This window comes from Thermobia domestica, chromosome 14 (genome assembly GCF_964235325.1).
Source record: "Thermobia domestica chromosome 14, izTheDome1.hap1.1, whole genome shotgun sequence".
In the NCBI taxonomy this organism is placed as follows: Eukaryota; Metazoa; Arthropoda; class Insecta; order Zygentoma; family Lepismatidae; genus Thermobia; species Thermobia domestica.
Genome location: NC_137467.1, coordinates 170,667,479 through 170,690,578, shown reverse-complemented (window position 1 = coordinate 170,690,578; position 23,100 = coordinate 170,667,479). Strand labels below are relative to the sequence as shown.

The 23,100-nt window shown below is 33.7% G+C and overlaps 1 protein-coding gene across 1 annotated transcript in view; it reads right to left on the bottom strand.

Moving 5' to 3' along the window:
* Positions 1-6,673: 6,673 nt before the first annotated feature.
* Positions 6,674-23,100, bottom strand: part of LOC145670464 (uncharacterized) — a 53,483-nt gene continuing 37,056 nt past the window's right edge. Inside the window, exon 5 of the mRNA XM_081739175.1 lies at positions 6,674-20,451. Within this exon, the coding sequence (XP_081595301.1) occupies positions 16,193-20,451 (4,259 nt within the window). The 3' untranslated portion in view covers positions 6,674-16,192. The remainder of the gene's footprint in view (positions 20,452-23,100) is intronic.

Here is a 23,100-nt window from a genome sequence, read left to right as displayed (position 1 = left end):
GGGTGATATATTTTTAACTCATTTAATATATAATAACGCATTGAATATACCTGTACTGCACACATGTCCGTGACAGAACAATATCACGGATGACAATATGATTTTTACAATACGGGTCTTCTTTTCATTCCATTTTTCTTCGTATTTTATAGTAATGAATATGTGAACCTTTGTGCACTATTGCGATATATTATTGTAGTAAATTACAATGTTAAAACAATTTATGTATAAGCGTCCAGCTTTCCAATGTGGGCCGTTTCGTTCTGCTATATCACATGCTAGCAGAATTATACTTTACTGAATTTTAAGCCGTCCTTTTCGCCCCACTCTGACATCTTTAATTCTACAGACATCCTGCATACAGAAATTCTTCAGAAATGAATGAAACGACAATTGGAGCTTATAATAAACAATGTTTGCAGTGCCGGCTTTAGTGGGTAGGCCGGTTAAGCACGGGCCTACCCAAAAATTTTGAAAAATATATAAACGCTAAAAGATTAGAGAGTAAATATATTTCCATTATTTATATTAATGGTAGAACAAATAGCATCAACCACTACTGAAAAAGTAATTTCCTATTGTCGTTAATCAATCAAATGTGTATATGTATCCATAAGCGAGAGAGCGGGCCTACCCAAAATTAAAATCTTAAAGCCACCCCTGAATGTTTGATGTGATGCTTGGTAATGGAAGATTCTTCTGGTAGTCCATAACCAAGCTTTCAACATTTTCTGATGTTCTGCTTCGATTTGTTGAGTTGAGTTGAGTTGATTTTAGTTTAGCGTCCCTTTTCAGCAGCGAGGCTATATGAGACGTGGACCTACTGATTAACGTGGAATCCGAACCACATGAGCTCCCGCCGGGAACCAAACCCGGGTCTCCCACGCCAAAGGCGCGTACGCTAACCGCTTAGCCACGGAGGAGCTCCTGCTTCGATTTGTAGATCTAGTCTTCCTCTGATAAAATGTTTCAGCCTTTGTAAGATGCACTCTTTTCTGGAATTCTCAACGATTTTTCTCCTTTTCAATCTCTGTCTTTCTGGAACTATTTACGTCCGATAAATTATTAAGCTCAGAATTTAAGGGTTATAATTTGACTTCTAATTCATCACACGTGGTATACGTGTCGCTACGAAGGTAACCGAATGATATGTTGAATTCGGTTGAAAATTTGTTCTATAAGTTTTGTAGCTTACAGGATAGTCTTCACCATATATTTTATATATATTTTTTGTATTATAATCTCGTTTTATCCTTACCAACAACCACCGACTTTTGTCAGAAAATATTATTTTCACTCTTTATAAGGCGACCCATTTACTATAAAGATTTGGTTTGTGAACTCTGGAAATAACCAAAATATTTGGTGTTTCCTAGGATTTAGGAAAATGTTATGACCCCATGAAGTTTCCGACGCTATACTTGTAAACGATGTATCTGAAAACACCTTTAAAAAAATAATATCCATCAACGAAAACAAAAAGAAAATGAGATTCTAAGAACTAGTACGAGCTTACTACAACAGTCCTTCAAATAGAACCAATTGTATTGACTATTTGTTTTCTTTTCAAAGAATGATTTTTCTTTCCTGTACATATTGTAATAGTTGTTATAGGGTTTCTGAAATAGTCTGTGAATTTGAGAGGTCATCAATGACTTAAAAAAATGTATGACATCATCAAAGGTGTTTTTTTTTTCCTTTTTTTTCTTGAATCGATAATTGTCTTAAGAACTTGCATTAATAACATGTATGGTGAATTATTTAAGGACATTAATTGACACATGTTTATGTTGATTTTATACGTACTTTTTTTTTTATTTATTGCGTCTAACACAAAGGTGATTCAGAAAGTAATGCCTCCAAGCCCACTACTTGCCCAATAGTAAGGCAAACGTTCTGACCTGTTTATCATTAAGCTATAGAATGTCACTTGTTTCATCTTCCTATCTTCTTCTCGTTCCACAGTAAGAAGCAATCCATGGATGTCATGGATGCCTGTTGAAACAGCGAGCTGTAATTGAATTTCTGACTGTGGAAAGTTGTGAGTTCCAGGAACATTCATCGAAGGTGACGAGTCGTGGATACATCATCACGACACGGAAACTAAACGTCAGTCGATGGACGTCCTCTCCTCTGCGAAAAAAATTAAAGTTGTCCCATCTGTTGGCAAAGTGTTCTTGGTATTCTGCCTCATCCTGTCTATAGTCCGAATCTTGCTCCCTGCGACTTTTGGCTCTTTCTTAAAGATCACTTTAAGGACCAACTCTATAGTTGTCACTCGGAGGTAGAAGCAACAGTTCGGCAATGGTGTCTCCAGCAGAAACAACAATTCTTCGCAAATTTGTTGTCCGTGATGGGGACTAGTTGAAAAATGATGCCACCATTTGTGGCTGATATTGCTAGGTTTCCACTGATACCTGTATCGGTGCTATCTGTCAAACACAAATAATGGTATCACCTTGGAGGCATTACTTTCTGACTCACCCTAGTATTTAATGTACCATTAACTTTCCTGTTTCGGTGTTTACTAACATCTTCCTCGGCAAATCGGAAAGCTCCTTGGCAAGCCATCTAACTCCTCTTATACTATTTTGTTAATATGTGTGGTTTGTAGAAACTTTTCTTACTTTAAAAGGCACTTTGTGAAGATTCCGTTTTAATCTTAAATCTATATGAAAATTGTCGACAATTTCTTTAACCTGTTGCAATATTACCTAGGTATTAAAAATGTATAAATGTTTACATAATATCGTAAAGTACTTAACTAACTTCTAATGAAGTGGCACTATAACCTTTTTTTAACAAAAAAAATCTTCTACTTTCTCTGATTGCTGAATTAACGAAAATCTTTTTTTCAATTGTTGTTGTAGGTCTCCTGGTGGTTTGATGAATTTCCAGCTAGTAACTAAATTTTGACAATTTTCAGTTTTGTTCCTAAACCTCATTCTGGGATTTAAGTGGTGTGTTCGTCTTACAAAATAGCTAACTTAGATAATTTTGACTTTCGTTTGACATGTATAAATAATTATTATGCGACATGTTGAGTTAATAGATATTCTTATTTGAATATTAGAAATTATTATTGTTGGTAATAAAATCCCATGCCTGCCTAAACTGCCCTTGTCCAGATTCAACTATTTTTTGTTCTGATGACAAATGGCTCATACAAAGAATAAGGTATGAGTAGGACGATGACTTTAACACTGTGTAGTCTATGTAGGACGACGATTTATATAACAAATTATTCTCTCCAAGAGACCTGAAACAACTGTATCTTCTGAAGAATGTGCCAAGAAATACCGAAACAGTACGGTGAATGGTATCTTAAATATTAGACGCAGTAAACAAAACAGTATATATACGAAACATGCATACCTGTTGTACTTGCAGTTTTTCATTTCTTTTACTTGTCTTCATAAGTATGTTTAGAGTCAATATATAGGATGTTTCAAAAAGAATGACATGATTTTAGAAGTCCATATATACTGACAAAATATACTACAAAAATGGGATAAATTGCAAAATTTTCAAGTTTTAGCTATGTTATTACAAATGCTCTATATTTCCACCACCAGCAAAACGAACAACATCTAGACGATAGCTAAATTCCACCATTTTATCCGAAATGCGAGGCCGATCTGGACTCTTACCTTTGCACAAGCATCCTGTCTCTTCAAATTGGCGATACCAACGACAAATATTTTTCAGGTGCAGGCGGATCGATGCCAAAAGGCCCACGAAAAACACGATGATCCGAAATCACTGACTCAGTCTTTGCAAACTGCAAAACACCTATTGAACGGACGCCATCTTACTTCTGACTGACTTCAAACTGAGAAGACACATTGACTGACATTGACGGCGATTTTCTGAAACTCTAGGCCACGCTTATTCAAACAACACTCATTTCCTTGCCGGCACGTCCCATGTTCCGTAATTATTACCGTCCAAAATCATGTCATTCTTATTGAAACACGGTGTATTTGAATTTACTATGTATGATTGACTGAATATGACCTTCTAAAGCAAAATGGATAGCCAAGACTTTTTGAACAAGACTAAACATAAGTGTATTCAAACTTACCTTCATATGCACTGTAGCACCACAGTCTCTTCTGTACTTTAGTTGTATTCATAACTATCAACTTGTGTTCAAATTTAAATAAACCTGACTTAGTCTAAGGTAGGTGCAGGTAAATACGCCAGTTAGCAGGTAAATAAGTCTTAATTTTCATGAAACACAAAGAACAAGACATATGCATTGTAGAGGAGTCTTTTCCGCATGTAGAAAAAAATGTGGTAATGATGCGATCTATTTCTATTTTGTACCCAAGATAAAAGAAAAAAGTGTTACAAAGTGGCGTATTTGCCAACATGTGCAAGTAATTACGCCAAGTCAAGGATATTACTATAAATCTGTAATAAATCTTGCAATTGCTTACATCGTCTGTATTAAACTAACTCAAATATTACTATACAATATGGCTGAACCAAAAAACAGAATAACCAAAGTGCAAGATGAAGATAAAAAGATAGTGTAAAAACGATAATCAAAGTTGAAATGAAGTTACAAATTGAAAAGTTTTAGTCCAAAAGAAGATAAGCAAACAGTATCACAGTACTGTGACTAAAAAAAAAAAAAAAAAACTACACCGAACATGTAGGACATATTACATGGAACATGTGGGACAAATGAAAACATCTTTGTCTTCTGCAGTCAGTCCTGCACAAGCCCTGACGTATTTCCCTGCACCACGTTGGTATTGATTTAGTAGTCATGGAATCACAACTACTGAAATTGCTTACAAAACAAAATGTTCCTAGACGGACAGCAAAAGCATACATAGCTGTAAACAATGTGCAATGTACTGAGTTTGCACGGTACTAATAACGGATTCTTACCTCTTTTGAAATAATAACGTCCTTCCACGGAATCTTCCCGAAGCAAACAACACTGCATGGCGTGGCGGTATCAGCGCTGTCTCCCGGAGTACTCGTCAAATCGGACTTGTCCAAGACCGTGGCACATATTGGAGTTGCATTTAATCGGATTTCGTTGGAAACGTCTCGGCACTGAACACTTGACGTATTTAGCTGCACTAGCGTATATACCTACAGTTACCTTACCATTTTTTAAAACAATTTGCAACATATTTACACAATTAAGATTGCTTAAACACAAGAGCAGGAACTGTTTAAAGGATATAAATGCCGGCAGGCATATGGCGATATATACACAAATAAAAACACTTGATTTGGAAAATGTTTTATATATATCTATATATTTAGATATAGATATATATATATATATTATTTATTGAACACAACATGTTTATATCTAGTATTTCTTTCAATCTTATTTTTCCTTAATTAATTCCTAGTTTTTCTTTAAATATATAACTTGATTATTCCTTTGTTTTCTTTTTAAATCTCTTCGCCTTTCATTATGGATTCAAAATTCGTTTTTTATAATTATTACAGGGACATAAATATAAAAATCTTGAATTGCAGAATCAAGATAGGCACGAAGTCTTTTTTTTCTAACACAACTTTGTATTTTATATATATTTATATATATATACTTTTTATATATAATAACAACAAAAAATATGCAGTCCAACAAGTTTTCATACTTTTTATACTTTAAGTCAACAAGCCATTATAATATTTTTGTGTATATTATTTTGTTACTAGTTTTTTTCTTGTATGTACAGAAAGTAATAACTAATCTTGTCTCAACAGACACGACGGCAACCATAATAATACAGTGAAACATGTTTTTAACGGATTTTTTTTAACAGTATCATGTTCTATTTCCGTTGTATACAAGTTCTGCTTAATACAGATTAAATTATACTATTTGTTAAAAAGAACTCAAGGAACTGTAAACTAATTACATAAAAAGATATTTTCCCTTGAGTAAAGGTTTCCGTTAAAGACATATTTCAATGCATATTATAATAATACTGGTCTCCATTACACTAAAAAGTTAGGAAAAACGTTTTTTTTTTTATTGGTAATATTCTTTATGTCAGATGAAACAGTGAATATCTTTATACCATGTACGTATGTATGTATGAATATGTACATATATATCCATATTTTATATTTATATACATATTCGATTTAAAGTGTCCAGAAAGTGTTGATACAACAAATATTTATTTGTTTACTTCTTTGTCGATGCGCATCATTTCAACGTCAAACGAACATAAATTATATACTCATAGTATGCATTCTTAACAACAACGATTACATCTTAATAAGTCAGTTAATACGATTAAACGTACATTTTTTTATGTATATACCTATATATTTATATCTATAATAATATTCGTTTGAATTGTGAAGTTTCAAGTAAGGCGATTTAAAAATCAAGTAATTAATAACTTTTTTCAAAGTTTCTTTCTGTCCCACTATCAGTAGAATATGTATATATATAGTTACTCAAGTCTTACAATATTTTTGTTTTTCTTCTAATGTTAACAGTAGATGTTTCAGGCTGTCTCTTTGCCACTTTTTATTAATAATATACCATTTTTCTTTTGTTTTCATCACACTTTATTTTTTTATATATATTTTTTCCCTTCAGTAGCCGACAAAACATATAGTAAGACTGACAAAAGAATTTGTTTGGCACAACGACTGCGTTTATATTTCATTCACAAGATAAAAAAAAAGTAATTACCGATACACAATCAGATTGAGTGCAAGGCTAATTATATCTAGAGCTCTAGGTAACATTCTACATCTTGTACTGCTATTAACGTTTAAAAAGGCAAACTTTATTATTGAGCCGTAAAGGATACCTTCTATCCTACAATATAATCCAGATCTAATTATCCTTGTACTTAATATTTGTGTGATGCAACAAAATTAAGTAATTAAGAGTTACTCTAAAACTCAAGATAGATTTGAAATGAAACCATGCACAAGTATCATGGATTTGAACACTACACAATTTTGAAGTAATCCTAGGTGATATTATACCTTTAATTATATATACCGGTAATAAAATAAAAAAAAAGTTTATCACACTTTAAAGTTTCTTCATAAGTTATATGAACATGATCTTACAGAATATAACGTGCTTTTTTTTCCATTGAGTAAAATTGGTTCGTGATTTCAATAAAGACTACCACTTGCTTTGTTTCAAGTTCAGGGCTACATTAAAACAAAACAGCAACAAAATATTACTTGTTTATAAGCCGAATTTCACACACCAAAAATCATTTCTAGTATTACAAACTGGAATAGAGGAGACATAATTCAATTAGTGTTCGGTTAAACATTTCTCTCATACTAGGAAAATTGTTTTTAATGAAACGAATATACTTGCCGTTATCATCTGGTCAGTTATAAGAAAAAACCCTGAATCACATAATATTCCAATGTCACTTATATCATTAACTCCAAAGAAATCACGTTAAATATTTTCTACTTATATTTCTCTTGTGCACGATTTAATTCAAAATTTATTATGACAAGTAACAGTACTAGTATTCGTAAAATTCTACTACCCTACTTAAGATAAAATAATTTGATTCTAAAAAAGAAAAAACGAAAAAAGAAAATATTTAAAAGAGGGTGTATATATTATTTTTACTTTATTTTTATGCATGTAGCTGTGACAATAATATCTGCTATAAGTCAGCTCTAATATTGTGCAAGTAATAGGTCGAAATCCAGCAACCTCAAATTTAAATATATCATTCTGAAATAGTTTTCCACTTTTAGAGTGAAAAACAAAGGACTGATTACTGATCATCCTTTCAATCAAATATACCTGATCAAAACCCCAATATTTCAGGTGAATTGTCCTTCGTACTATTCCTCTTATATGAGAGGACTGAACTGAAAACGCAATTATATCTGAAAACTTTTCATAATATTTTATTTAAAATTAAACTACTTGTGATAGACGTTTCGAAAAATGTTATTTATGTTTAGAAGACATGATCTATACTTTTTCGTCCTTTTTCATTATACCTACAATTTTTCCTTCTACAGACTAAATCTTGTGTTAATATTCTTTCACCTACATCATTTGGACTTCTGCTTGCAAATCAAATTATAGATTTCTAAAACTCATGATAAATTAATTCTAAGTTGAAGCCAAATTATAAAGTCCTAAAACTCATGTTAAATTTGATTCTAAGTTGAAGCCAAATTATGAAGTCCTAAAACTCATGTTCACTTTAATTCTAAGTTGAAGCCAAATTATGAAGTCCTAAATCTCATGTTAAATTTAATTCTGAGTTAAAACCAAATTATGAAGTCCTAAAGCTCATGTTAAATTTAATTCTAAGTGAAAACCAAATTATGAAGTCCTAAAACTCATGTTAAATTTAGTTCTAAGTTGAAGCCAAATTATGAAGTTCTAGAATTCATGTTAAATTTAATTCTAAATTGAAATTAGGTAAAATTATTTGTCAATTGTATTTGGTACTGTGTCTTTACACTTCTCTTCCTTCCTTTTTTTCATTCTGTCCACATAATTTCTATTTCTGTGAAAAATAATAAAGCAGAAAATCAAGGAAAGCCCAAGTCTCAGAAGAAAAATTCAAAATTTTGTTGGAAATGTTTTAATGAATAAGAACAGAAAATTCAAAATTTAGCATAATACTTTGGAAATCTGTAAAGATTATCTCTGTACCTTCCACCTCTAATTTTGGAAAATAGCACATTTTTCATTATTTTTAATATACATACCTAAAATACTGTATTCATGTATATAATTAATTATTGGGTAAACACGCTAAGGTTGACTATATTAAACAAAATATTGTGTCAAATATCGAATATTCATAATAGGAAAACAATCTGAATAAATTATTTTTCCTGACAGTAATGAATTATTTATAAGTCTGTACTTGTTGGTTCTGAGAACCTGTGCAAAAGTTGCCGATGGAACTAGTTATTCATAGTCTTCAGTGGTGTCTTTTGAGGGAAGTCACACAGGTAAAAATTAAATTAACATTTTTTCTGTACAACTAAGAGAATTAGTATACTGCTTATCGCTATTAGCTGTACTCAAGAATTAATACATATTTTAAGTTTTACCCTTATGTTATAGCAATTTTTTTTTTCTACTGATGTAACTTGTCTCAAGAACCTCCAATAGTTGGCTTTCTTCCAACTGATTCCATACATATTCATATAATTTCAAAGAAACAACAAAAGTACGATAAACCATCAACGAAACATATTCTTTAATACTCTAAATCTTTCTTTTTCGTTGATAATGAATTAGCATTAGAAATAACGTTTGTTCTTATTGATATACAAATTAAACTGTTTATTAGTAGTCCTTTTCGAAACGAATACCTTTTCCTATCCTGTATATATTTACTTATTTATATGTATGTATATCTCTGTCAATATTTTACTACTGGAAACATTTACGAAAATTTATTTATTATTAGTAATAGTAGTAGAAGTAGTAGTAGTAGTAGTGGTAGTAGTATAGTAGTAATATTTAAGAAGAGAGATCTGGTCCACAATGATAGTGCTTCCTTTTAAACGTGTAACCCTGTCTAATGTTTCTCTTTAAATAGGAAATTCTTCCTTAGTAAATAGAGAGTATTCTGCTCCTAGATTGATTATTTCTTTTCCAGCAGCAAGTGAGATATTTTTTTGGTGATAGTAGAAAGTACAGTCACTATGTGTACGTGTTTAAATAACACTTGTAATTCTAATTATTATCATATATGTATATACATATATATGTTTTTACTCAGCCATATAATTTCTAATTTAAAGTACAAAGTCTTTACCAACGTTATTTTACGTCGTTTTAATACCTCTTTTATAATATCCTACATTATTTAATCTAACAATTTTTCTCCTGTAATGATTATATTTATATATACATACTTTTTCAGACTTAGCTAATATAATCATCTATATAGTAAGATAACATGTACAAGAATTAACCATTTAAATTATTATTATTATTATTATTATCTGGACCCGTCGTTGAGGTGTATGTGATTTTTTTTATTCAAATAAAGATATTTGAAATACCTAGTTAGCAGAGAATATTTTTTACTGATGGGCTAAATTGTCAAAATATGATTTGTTAATTTAATTTCAAGAGTAGTTAACTAACGTTACTTTTTCAAGACAATCACAGAACTGGCCTTCACCAAAACATATAAATCATGGCGGTTTTCTTTTCTTTATTTTTATTGTTCTACAAAGAACCAAATTATTAGATTCAACATGAAATTCGCAGTATATTTGAGTTATGCTGTCACAAGAAAGTTTACCGAAAGTTTGCAAGAGTACGCATTACATTTCTAGAAGATAATTTTTGCTCTCGATTTGAATTTAAGCACACCCATCATTTGGCTATCGATTTCTAGTATAGAATCGACGGTTGATTGCTCCAGTTTAGTTTTGAAAACCTACTAAAACTTATTCGACACACTGCAAATAACGTTCGTATTTTTGACTTTTATTCCGAAATTGGTCATCAGCCTGGTATTGGACAAAAAGCATTACAACAGCTACGAATTTAAAAATCATCAATTTTTAGAACCGCTTTAAGAGGCTATAATAGAGTAGGGTAGGGTAGAGTAGAGTGAGGTAGGATTAAGTAGGGTAGGGTAGGGTCGGGTTAGCGCACGGTTGGGGAAGTTTTGACCCATTTTGTTAATAGAACGTAATTCCTCGTCTCTGAGCAAGGATACTAAATAGAGTGTCTCTATGCACTTGCAGCCATGTTCAGAATACAAATATTCGTTATTTTCCCATAATCTAACCATGCGGTAACCTTGCGCGAAGTAGTTTCTTCCGCTTGCCAAATAGTTCCATGTTTATAACTGCTTATATAAAATAAACACAACTTCTGCTCTCCTTACATATTACCAAGCATACAAACGAGCAAATTATTAATTTCTTCCCGGTAAATTTTCAAAATTTTCCTAGAAACGGACGACCAACTTTGGAATTTAACCCGTATTTTTTTCTAACATTCACATTATGTCATGACATACGCCACTTCTATCAAGTGCTAGAAAAACTGTTGGTTGATTGTTATCAGAGTTATTCAAAGTGTTTATGCACCATAGGCTCTTAATGAAAGTTTATATGTGGTACTCTGAATTTTGACTTTGTTAATAACAACAATAACAAATAACGAATTTATGGCAGAAAGTAACACACAATAACTGACAATTGATGACACCGTTAAAAAAAAAGTATCTAAATTGAGTTATTACTACTATTAGCAATAAAGTTAAAAGAAACTTGCATTTTTCAGTTGAATCTAACAATTTAGCCTCAATCAAAATCTCCAATCGTTTTGTAAGTACTCAATCTGTGCATGAATTAATAGCGTATTACAATTTTAATAGTAATTTCAATTATCTTGTTACACATATAACAGAAGCATTTGAAATTTTCAAAAGTTTTTTTTTTTTTTTAACTTTTTCCTTTAATAATATTAGCTGATAACATTGTGTTGCTAAAAACTGACAAATATCTATTCTGGAAAAAAGAAATATTTGCTGAATTTTTTTCTATTGTCTACCATAATGTAAATATGAAGCGAAAACTACAGATAAGATACAGAGAAATGAGAGAAATAAATGACCCTGCTTTTAAGGAGAATTTTCTCTTCAAGGGGAAAAAAATATATACAGAAAAATTCGGTTAAAAGGGAGTTCCAGTGACCCCGTATTTTTTCAAATGTTTGGGGTTTAAAATGTAGATTTCAATGAACTGTGTCCAATGGCACCACTTTTGATTTCTGGAACCGACCGCTTCAAGGTCAAATTAGGGGTCAAAAATAGAAAGTGGGACCATTTGGGTATTGCGAACCAGTAACCGACTGGGTGTCATTCGATTCGTATTATCATGTACATGAATAATTGGCGGCTGGGTGTGTAAATTCCGTTAAATCAAAAGTTAGTGTTTTAGAGAAGTCGCATTTGAAAGTTCAGATATAAGTCTAAAAATCCGATTTTGGGTTTCAGACATAAATCCAAAAAACAGTCTTATTAGGATGAAAACCTACAACAGCTAATCTTTTCCCAAAACCCGATTTTCGATTTATGTTTGAACTTTCAAATGCGATTTCTCTAAAACACTAATTTTTGACTTAATGCACTATACACACCCACCCGTCAATTGATATGCCATTTTTTCGAAGATTCTATTTTGACCCTGAAGATGAACGAAAATCTGGAAGTTTAGATCTTAAATTTTCGTTAATTTTCCGAATCAAAATTGAATTTTCGGGAAAATGGCAAATCAATTAATCGTGTATGTGTAAACACGACTCGAATAACATCCATTTTGTCCCAGTCGGTTACTAGTCCGCATTCCCCCAAAATCCTAAATTTATCGTTAATTTTCGGGAAAATGGCATATCAATAATTCACGTAGGTGTGGATACGAATCGAATGACACCCATTTCGTCCCAGTCGGTCACTGGTACGCATTGCCCAAATAGTCCCACTTTCTATTTTTGACCCCTAATTTGACCTTGAAGCAGTCGGTTCCAGAAATCAAAAGTGGTGCCATTGGAAACAGTTCATCGAAATCTACATTTTAAATCCCAAAAAATAGTTGAAAAATACGAGACCACGGTAACTCCCTTTTAACCAAAAATTCTTTCATAATTATGGTAACTTTCAAAAGCTCTTTTTTTTTTGTAATTTTCGTTTTTTTTTTTTTAATTAGCATAAACTTGAATATATTTAATTTATTTGAATGTCACTCTATTAAAGTACACCTAGATGTAGTTCTTATAGATTATGAAAATACCAGATTGAAAATTATTTTCATTTGTTTTTTCGGAAGTCAATTATTTTCACATGTAGACAAGATTCGGTTTCACTTAAAAGCAAATTTCATTTATAAATCATAACCTGATGAAAATATTAAAACAAACCAACAAAGTTTTAAAGTACACTCATTTCTTATTACTGTTATTCATAACAACATTTTAGTCGTGGATGCATTATTTTTGCACTAGAGTATTATCATTATGTTACAAAAAGAAGTGGAAATACGCCAGTATCTAGGGCGTCGTTAGACTCCAAGCTCTGATATATGTTACATGATTACACACACAAGGAAGAGGCCATTTACTTGAATGGAGCGAATAGGTTAGTGATACTACGAAATGAATAAATAATTTTATCCAAAAGTAATCGATTGCCTGTCTAACTTGAAATTTTTGCAGAAAATGTACGATAATCTCAATTCAAACCTTGAGCTCATGGTTAAATATTGTAATTTTCCATTAAAATTTTCTTCAGGATATAGTGCCTCATGCAAAATATCTTCTTATATATATAAATGAATTTAGGTCATCATATAAAACCTCTTTATATTATTTTGGACTTCCAAAGTTTTTTTTTTTTTTTAATGATCTTATTGTAATTGAAATTAAAACAAAATGGTGAACCGTGAAATATTTACTTTAATTCTATCTGGGTTTCTCATAATCTAAAATATTCTTTTCTTTTAGCTGGATAAACGTCAATTCTTGGTTATTGAAACAAACTGCAATCCAAAACATAGATTCATCCATTTGGATGCATAACGAACAGAATTATTTTATTCTTTACGCTTGATATGTCTTTAATAACAAGTAGCTTTACTTTCAAATGTGAATGTAAATTTTTTTGTAAATAAAAAGTACTCTTTTCCTTTCCGCTTTTCATTCTTTTTCTGTCTTAGCATCACGAAAAATTATCAAGGATATTCAATTATAGTTGACTGTGCAAAATTTTCTTGTGATTTACTTTGAGGTAAATTTTGTTACATTTACATGGTTACTCACTTTGAAATGTTAGTAAAAAAATTTTGAGAAGAAATATCCGTTAGAAGCTGAATATTTGACACTAGTTAGAAGACACGGAAAATTACTTTTTACCTCTGAAACTTAGTCCACTTTCAGGTCTAAAATTTTGGCACAATCCCTTATATATATAGTTGACTCTAGTTTTATTAAACCATGAAAACTATAACTGAACATTAAAAAAAATAATATAAAAGACCAAATCAAAAGAAAAGCAATTGCGGGAGACCCAATTTTGATTTTCGGCTGGAGTTCATGTGGTTCGGATTCCACGTTAAGCTGTAGGTCCACGTCTCAGATAGCCTCGCTGGTGAAAAGGATGCAAAACTCAAATCTAACTAACTAAACTGGATTTAGATACATATTTATAACACAGACGTTTCAAAATTTCATTATCGTCTTCAGGCTTGCAGAAAATCGAACTAGAAAAGTTTTCGAAGCATTGTATTTCATCCAAGCATTCGACATTACGTTTAGTAGATTTTTATTTGAATTTTAATTGCGACAAAAATGTATAAAAATTATAGGTACTCAAATTTAAAATGGCCTCTCCAACGCCATCTGTCAGCAACCGATTGAACTACATCACCCTAGCGACTAACACGTGGTCAACGCGATGCGTATCAGGGGCTTTCTAGACCTAGTGGCCGTCACGTCTCTCATTCACGTGACTCCCCAGTTGGCCTCACGACGCCGGGTGGACGCCGAAAATTGAGAAGCACCATAAACGACAAATTTGCTAAATCTTTCTACATCTTTCAATAGCACGTTATCAAATTTACTTTTAATTTATTTGTTTATCATTGAAACAATAATGAGAACCAATTTTCTGGGATCCTGTCCTGTTTAGATGCAACTCTCTCTTGTTTTTAACAAGGATGTTATAAAATAGAGGATCTGCCCATACGTATCTTCATCCTATGAACTCAGTGAAGCCAAAAAAACAACTGAGCATCGTCTGAGCCGGCACGTCTGATTGGCTACTCTCGTTTCCGCCATGATTGTTGGCTCGAAACATTGCGATCTTAGTGGCGCGGAGTGGGCAGAGTAGGTGTGGCGAAACTGTGACGTATGGCTTCACGATTTTGTTGTATGGGAATATCCTCTATTTTATAACATCCTTTGTTTTTACAGTGTCTGATGAAGCCGATATGTGCAGTTAGTTGGCGAATCTGTTACACATTTATTATTTTTAAATAAACGTTGTTTTCCTCAGTGATTTGTATTTTCAGTGTAAGAAATTTAGGCATTTATTCCGAAGTTGGGCGTCCACTTTCGCCACATTTTTTCGCTGTTATCTCCTTTGCACACTTTCTACAACTTGTTTTTAGGTTCATTAATCCGTGCTCTTCACAAACTTTTAAAAGATTTTGCTCGTTATCAACGTATTGCTTCACAAATGTTAAAACTGTTAGTTCATTCCCCTTGTACATTCGCCATGTTGATAACATAAATGCTCGTTTCTTTCCCACAATGCAACTGTTCGGTTACCTTGCGCCAAATAGTTCCCTCCGCTCGCCGTATAGTCCCATGCTTATAGCCGCTTATATATAACAAATAAACAGATTTTTTGAAACTCTTATATATTATCAAGCACAGAAACGATCAAATTATCCATATCTTTCCTGTAAATTTTAAAAATTTTGCTGGAAACGGACGCCCAACTTTGGAACTTAACCCGAAATTTATATTTTCCTGTCAACAAAACAGCAAATTTTTAAGATAATTAAACTTATTTCTTGCTTATCTGTTTCGATAATACTAAACATTAGCCTCAATTCTTTCCCTAACTAAATCGTTTTCCTATATTTCTAAACGTTTATCAGTTTTCGTTTCGCTTCAATAACCAAGCAAAATTGTTTATCCTTTTTTTTTTTTTTTTTTTACCATTTCAGAGTGTGAATTTTAAAGCTTGCAGTTACTCTAACAGATTTATAATCATTATTGTGTACAAAACATTATAGATATTCTTTTACAGTACAGAAGCAATCAATGAAATTTATTCAATCAACCTAATGTATCTATTTTTTTTTTCAAAGTAGTATATAAAATAACTTTTGACTATAAAAAATCTACATAAAGATATTAATTGCGGTGCATTGTACAGTAATAGTAGATGAAAAATAAAAATTAAAAAATGTGTAATTCTAGGAACCTAGATCCCGTTTTGCCTGATTGCATTTTGACTAGTTTTATCTTTTAGATCCATCAAGATTTCATCAATACATATGTATAAATTTGGAATGTTAAGAAAAGAACAGTAGCGTTTAAACGATTCTTGTTAACACTTTTACGCAGTATAGTTAAGTAATAAATACAAAATGACGAAAAAAATGTTCCGAAATGTTTTGTTATGACACAACAATGAAACCCAAGTCAGATTGTCCACACTTGAACTTTCTCAGCTATTACACACCAGTTGGCATGATCATAGTAAGAGGATATAATATGGAGATTGTCCACGTAACGTTCAATTAATTGATCCAGTTCACCTTCTCGGAACACGTGATAGTAACGGTGAAACGTTAGTGCGCCCCCCGTGTCGGATTGTAAAGAATCTTGAGACGTTGATCCACTAAGTGACGTTTCACAGCTTGCCGTCTTTTGTACAGTCTCTATGTCAGCTGGTTGTTGCTCATCGATTGTTTTGCTTTCACAGCTGGCACTGCGAGAACCAGATTCTTTACTGCTTAGTCTCCGCTCCATATTGTTTGCATTTAATACTGCTTCCTTAGTTAACTGTTCCATGTTACCGGTGATTTTTGATTCTTTTTTGTCACTGTTTACAGTATCCTTGTTACTGAAATCAGTTTGATTACTTGGTAAAGCGCTCTCTAAAGATGACGCTCTGCTCGCTGGTTTTCTACTTGGAAGAAGGAGTTGACTGACAATCGGTTTGTCATCTGTTGTAGCACCTGGGAGGTATTTGGGTATTTGGCCAACACTTATCACTTTGCGATCGTCTGTTTGTTTCTTTTGTTGATCTGATCGACTTGATGGCAAAGCACTTTCCAGAGAGGATGATCTAATCGTTGGTTTTTTATTTGAAAGTGTGGGCACTTGTTTCTCATTAGGTTTTGTTAATGAATCTTTTACAGCTTTTATGCTACCTTTAATAATGGAAGGTTTTTCAGTTTTCGAGATTTTTGAGTCTCCACATTTTTGTCCCTCATCTTTCCCGTCTTTCTGCTTCGTTATAGGTGTTTCTTTGCTAACACTGTCTCTGGATCCCTTGTCTGCTAATTGAGATTTGAAATTTGTTTGCGGGCGTATCTCCGTCTGAGGTTTACTTGCAGTACTTCCAGATGTATGACTTTCAGCTGATTTGCTGCTTACTTTCCCAGGCTCTTCTGTTTTGGGGCTTGTCTTCTTGCCACTTTGAGAAGATTTTTTACTGACTGAGCGCAGTTCTGGATCTTCTTTAGTTTTAGTTCCTGAACATTGTCCTGGATAATCAGATACATTAGTATGTTTACTTGCTTTTGTTTCATTGTTGAAAGACTCTGAGCAGCTTTGCTTATCGTGTGATGCTTCACTGGTTTCAGATGTTTTGACACCTTTTGATGAAACTGGTTTCTTGTCTACAGCTAATGGCATTGGCGAAGTTTTAAGCTCTAATTCTTTTAACTCTGAATGAATGTTTTTTGAATGTTTAGCAGCTCGATCTGACATCTTATGGAATATTGGAACTTCACCATTATCTGTTGCTGATGGTGATTCACTTTTGAGGGATTTGACTTTTGCTTTCTTTTCAGTTGCACTAGTTTCTGAATGTGCGTATAACATTTGTGAATGATCATGAACTGCAGAGCTAGGTCTACTAATTTCTACGGGTTTGGGTTCGATTCTAGATTCATGTTGTACTGGAACTGTTGCAACCTTCACGCTCGAGTCACTTTTATTGTCTCGACTACCAAAAATATTTCCCTGCTGTTTACTTTGTAACTTATTTCTTGATTGTTCCCGCAACAATCTACCACTTTGGGCTAACCTCATTGTAAATCTTTCATAATTTCTGTCCTGAATTGGGTCCATATCATCCTCTCTAACTGGAGACATTGTTCTTAACGTGTCTAAGGGTGTGCGATCACCGTAAGTTAACATACGCCCGAACCTACTTCTGTAGCTTTTATACCCTTTTAAGAAGCTGTCTTTGCTCGATTGTCTTGAGGTAGTCGTATCTAAATAAGAATCTTCATCTTTAGAGGACCACGCTGATGTAATATCCCAAAATCCTCCTTTTCTAACAGGTCTTGCCTTAGTAAAGTCCATGAGGGAACTTTCTTTTACAGGTGATTTCGATTTACTTGATTCTAGATAGGAGGTTGAAGTCTCTTTGACTGGAGACTTCTGTTCTTTGCAGAAATCTTTCAAATAACTTTTGCTTGTAGATGTTGGTGAATAAAATTGAATTTTGGTTTCCTGTGAGGGTGATCTAGATGGAGAACTTCTGAGAGACTTACTGTCAGTAACTGGTGATCTCACCTTTGTTAAATCACTATATCTTTCACTTCTTGGTGATGGAGTTCGTCTCATAGTTCCTCCTATATTCTCTTCCAAAGACAAATTTGGCTTTTTACAAGGGTCAAGGAAGTTTCCATTCCTTTCTAGCAAACTAATATTAGCGTATTCCATAGGAATATTACCTTTTATTGGCGATTCCATTTTTGATGGAGAGTAGAGATTATCTGTTACATTAGAATCTGAGTAGAACTCTTTTACAGGGGACTTGGAAATAGTTCTCCCTCGAAAACTGATCTCTTGCATTTGAGTCTTAATAGGACTAACATCTCCAAGTGACCTCATAGGATCCACAATTCGACGTTGCTGTATCGGAGATTTCCTAATAGTTTCTAATAAATGATCTTGCTTCACAGGTGACTTTGTTTCCTTAGTAGAAGGACACTGACTGGAAAACAACAATATTGATTCATCTGTGACTGGTGTTTTCATTTGGGGAATCCGAGCATCTCCTAGTGTTGGTGATTTCTTTGACACTGAAAAAGATTCCTTTTTTGGCGAAATTAATTGACTAGAATCTACAATTGAACTATATTCCTGTACTGGTGACTTTGATTTCCATACATTAACGTCTTTCATATCGTACACCGTTGGCTTATGACTTTCTCTGGATTTAATTTGCTTATTTGGTAAAGTAGATTTATAATTATGTAAATAACCCGTTTCGTTTAATATTTCTCTACCAGCTAAACTAGTACTGTGTTCAATAACTCCTGTTGATGTTGTTACTTGTACACTAGTATTGGCTTCACTAACAGGGGACCTAGAAAAATTGAAAGACACGTATTCATTACTTAACGGTGTGAAACGTGAAGTGATGTTGTTAGTATTTGTAGAATCAGTTTCTTGTGCGACTGTTCTGGCTAAATCACGTTTCACGTCATCACTTTGTTTCAGTGTTGTCCGAGAGAGTTCAATACCACTGAATGAAGAAGAATGAGCCTCTGTGGGCTTTTGTTTTCTGTCAAACGTAGGGCTTCGATGGGGTAAAATATTTTCACGCATCGATGATCTGTCTCTAGTCATGTGTTCACTCTCGCTGTAGTATCTCTCACTAATAGGAGACCTCTTAACAACCGTGCTCGTAGATCGCGGCTTTTCCGCAGTGGCACCAGAAATATCTACCGTAGGTAATGACGTCACTTCCCGAAACGGACCACAAACGAACGAAGCTTCGGCGGAATGCAAGGAACTAGGGAAACTGTAACTTTTGCCCGTGTCGTGTGAAAGACTAGAGTCAAAGACGCGACAACTATGTTCTGACGAGGATTGCTTAAGATCGTGCACCACGTCATGCGTAAAACCACTATTATATTTCCCAATACTTGGAATTGGTTCTTGTAAACTATGGAAGTTTCTTGATCTAATACTCGAAGCACCACAACTTTCTGAGTAACGATCAATTTCTTCTAATAAAGCTTCACTTAATTTTTCTGCGAATTCTGTTAAATGTTGTTTGCAGTCTTCACTGCTGCTACTACTACTACTTTTCTTATAGTCATCAGAGTCTATTTCCTCCAAGTTCACTCCACAACACGCCTGGGTTAATACTTGCTTCGTACCACGGATTAAACTTTCACTGTTTGGTGAATATTGAGACTCCGCCTGAAGGCTCCAGTAACCCAGAGCTGTTAGAGGATTTTCTAAAAGTTTCCTTCTTGCTCTAGGACTAGATTGTATCACTGCATCAACGGCTCCTTCCAGAGAACTAGCCACACTAGCTGCAGCTTCTAGAAGAGTTGACGAAGGGCTCTTTGATTGAGGTGGAGATCCATTCCCTTCTATATGATCTTCGTCATCAAGGAATAATTTCCCGCTACTTTCAAATTGCAATGTAGTGGCTGACGATGTAGGTGTTTTGTCCGGGCTCTGGTCCATGGGATCTTCTTCCTGTTTTTCTTCTTTTGTTTGGGGAGAGGAGTTTACATCGCTTTGTTGAGTACATGGAAGACAGTGCTGATTGTTTCTTGAAGATTCAGGCGAACTCGTCCCCTGTGGACCCACGATGTAGCTAGGTGTTTCATCTGCTGATGAAGTCTCTACACATACTGTTGTTTGCGTAGTGATGGCATCGGAGGTTGAAGTAACATCAGATGGGGACTCTGCTTGTGCACCTGTAAAGTATACGAAGAATAATATCATCCAAGGATCCTAAAATATTCTAATAATACGCAAATATACAAAGATACTTAAATTCAATTATGACAGAAACAAAAGCGATCTTGCAATTCCTATACAACACTCTATCGAAAAGGTCCTAAGTATACAGGAATCTTAATTTACAATAATGCAAAACAACGCTCAGGAATTCTAATTATGATTCTACTTACATATTCCTGTAATTCCTTAATTTCCTGTAAGCTTCCAAGCTTTCGACTCTCCCCTGGAGTCTTGGTCAAGAAGGACAGAAACGGAAGAAAAAGAATGGAAACATCAATGAATAAAAATGGAACGCACTTACTAAAGGAAGAACTATGAACACTCCGTGACGAAGACTCCATGGGAGAGTCGAAAGCTTGAAAGCTTAAAGAAAATTCAGACATTACAGGAATTTGTAAGTAGAATAATAATTTTACAATAACTTGCCTAATAACATGAGAAACCTTCAAAGACCAACGAACTACCTACTGGAGCATTGCTTTTACTGTTTCTGAGATTTATGAACAAACTAGGAACTTATTTAAAAAAATGAAGGGCTAGAAACTTGTAGAAGTGAACGAAATATGTAAAGTATACAAATAATACATGCATTTGTACCATGAAAAATATATATGTATATCAATACACATAGCCCGGTGTATAAAAAGCCATCTTGGCATATTTAATGAAACTTCATAACTAATAGAGTCATGAAAATATGTTTTGTTACTTATCATATCGTACTTATCATAATCATACTTACTTAATCATGAACATATCTTTTGTTACTTATCATACTTATCATAATTAGTAAAATATATTGACATGTTCAAAGTGCATATAATAACACTATCCATGGCTTTGGATTAGATTTGTAACAAAAGAAATACTGACCAAAGCACTGTGGGCCAGAAGCAGAATTTGCCTGGAAAAAAGTAGTTTTTTCAACTATGTCTAATCTACGCTCTAACAGCACAGTTGTTTTAAGTGATAACCAAAGTTTCTTGCTGCGTATCAGTAAACACGGATAACAGCCTATAGTGGTGGTAACAGCACGTCAAATTCGATAATTCATTCTCTGCTTTGTAGCGCGCTAAATACGGGTGGTATGAACGTAAGGCTTGTGGTTTAATTATACCTGTGAAAAGGCAAGGAACGTTGGCGAAATAAGCTATGAGTAAATGTATGTATATGTACTTGCTGTTTGACTAAAGTTTTGTTTGATTGGTTTATGTTGCTTTTCTGTAGAAGTATCTCCTAGACAGTGGAAGTAATTACGTAGTAAAGAACTGCTTTTGGAAATCCAAATGACATTTAAAAATGTATGTCCATGTATGTATCGCGATTTTTCGTCATGGTGTAGATTGATATATGTATTTCGAAATACAGTTGTGATCTACTGCCCATTCTTGCCTTTTTTTTTTTTTTTTTTTTTTTTTTTTTACACATTTATCTTATTTTCAAAGGTAGGTGTAGAGAGACGGACATGCTCGTCGTGACGCGGAAGGACCGGTATGAGGTGTTCCGTTATAAACCATTAAACGAAGCACTTTAGAATTATGTACGAACAAATATGGAATGGAAACCCTTTCTGTGGATGTTCTTTGCACTGTGAAAGTGCCTTTAAGTGTCAACAAAGGTGATTTCGAGAAGCGTTGGAAGTTGTGTAATAGAATGATTAATAGATTTTTATCCAAATATAATGACTGGTTGGAAGAATAAATTAAGTTCTATGATGAAGTGATTACTGCTTTCAAAACGATCTCTCGAAGCCAAGAGCATAGGCCTTCGACAAGCAAATCAGGCAGACCTAGTAAATCCTTCGAAGATTCGGGAATGAAGTTGAAGAGAAACCATTGTAAAGCCACTTGTTACAAGGCATTGTGAACAAGAGCTGGTGTTGCTTACCCAAAGGTCATTGAGAGCTGCTGGAAAGAGAAGCCGCAGTTGTATTAGAAGAAATCACTCGCACGACACCTAAGAGAGCAACGAAATACAAGAAGGCTTATCATTCGCCAAAACTGTATCCAAACACTTATTCTCCGGATGAAGTCGTGGTACTCATCCTAGATACCAATTTATCTAAAAGACAGTATATCGATTTGAGACTAGGCGCAAAGGCAAAACGTTGTGACATATATCTTTCGTATAAAGTGCTGTGGGAAGAAAAGTTACAGTGTCATCTCAGATAATAGCATATTATAGTAACTGATATATCAGCCAAAGTTCATTTACAAGCAATAATACATCAGACAATTAAGCACATCGTGAGTTTTCAGGAAGATGTTATTAAACAGTGCATCAGAGATGGAGACATAGTGAAATTAGTGTATAAATGGAGTTGCGATGGAAGCAGTTGTTATAGTGTATATAAGCAGAAAATTCAAACAGAAGATGAATCGAACAGTGTATATAATGACTCATATATTTTTGCTATCTCCTTCGTTCCCTTACAGTTGTATTCAACATCAGATGGGGAAGTTGACAAAGCAGTTTTGTAACCAAAATCCCAGACCACCGTCTTCTAGATTTTTTTCTACTCATCATGGGCGTCCGAAGGGAAAGGCAGGGTGGGGTCCGGGCTCCTTCCTGGCTGACGAAAATGTATACGTAATATAGTAAAC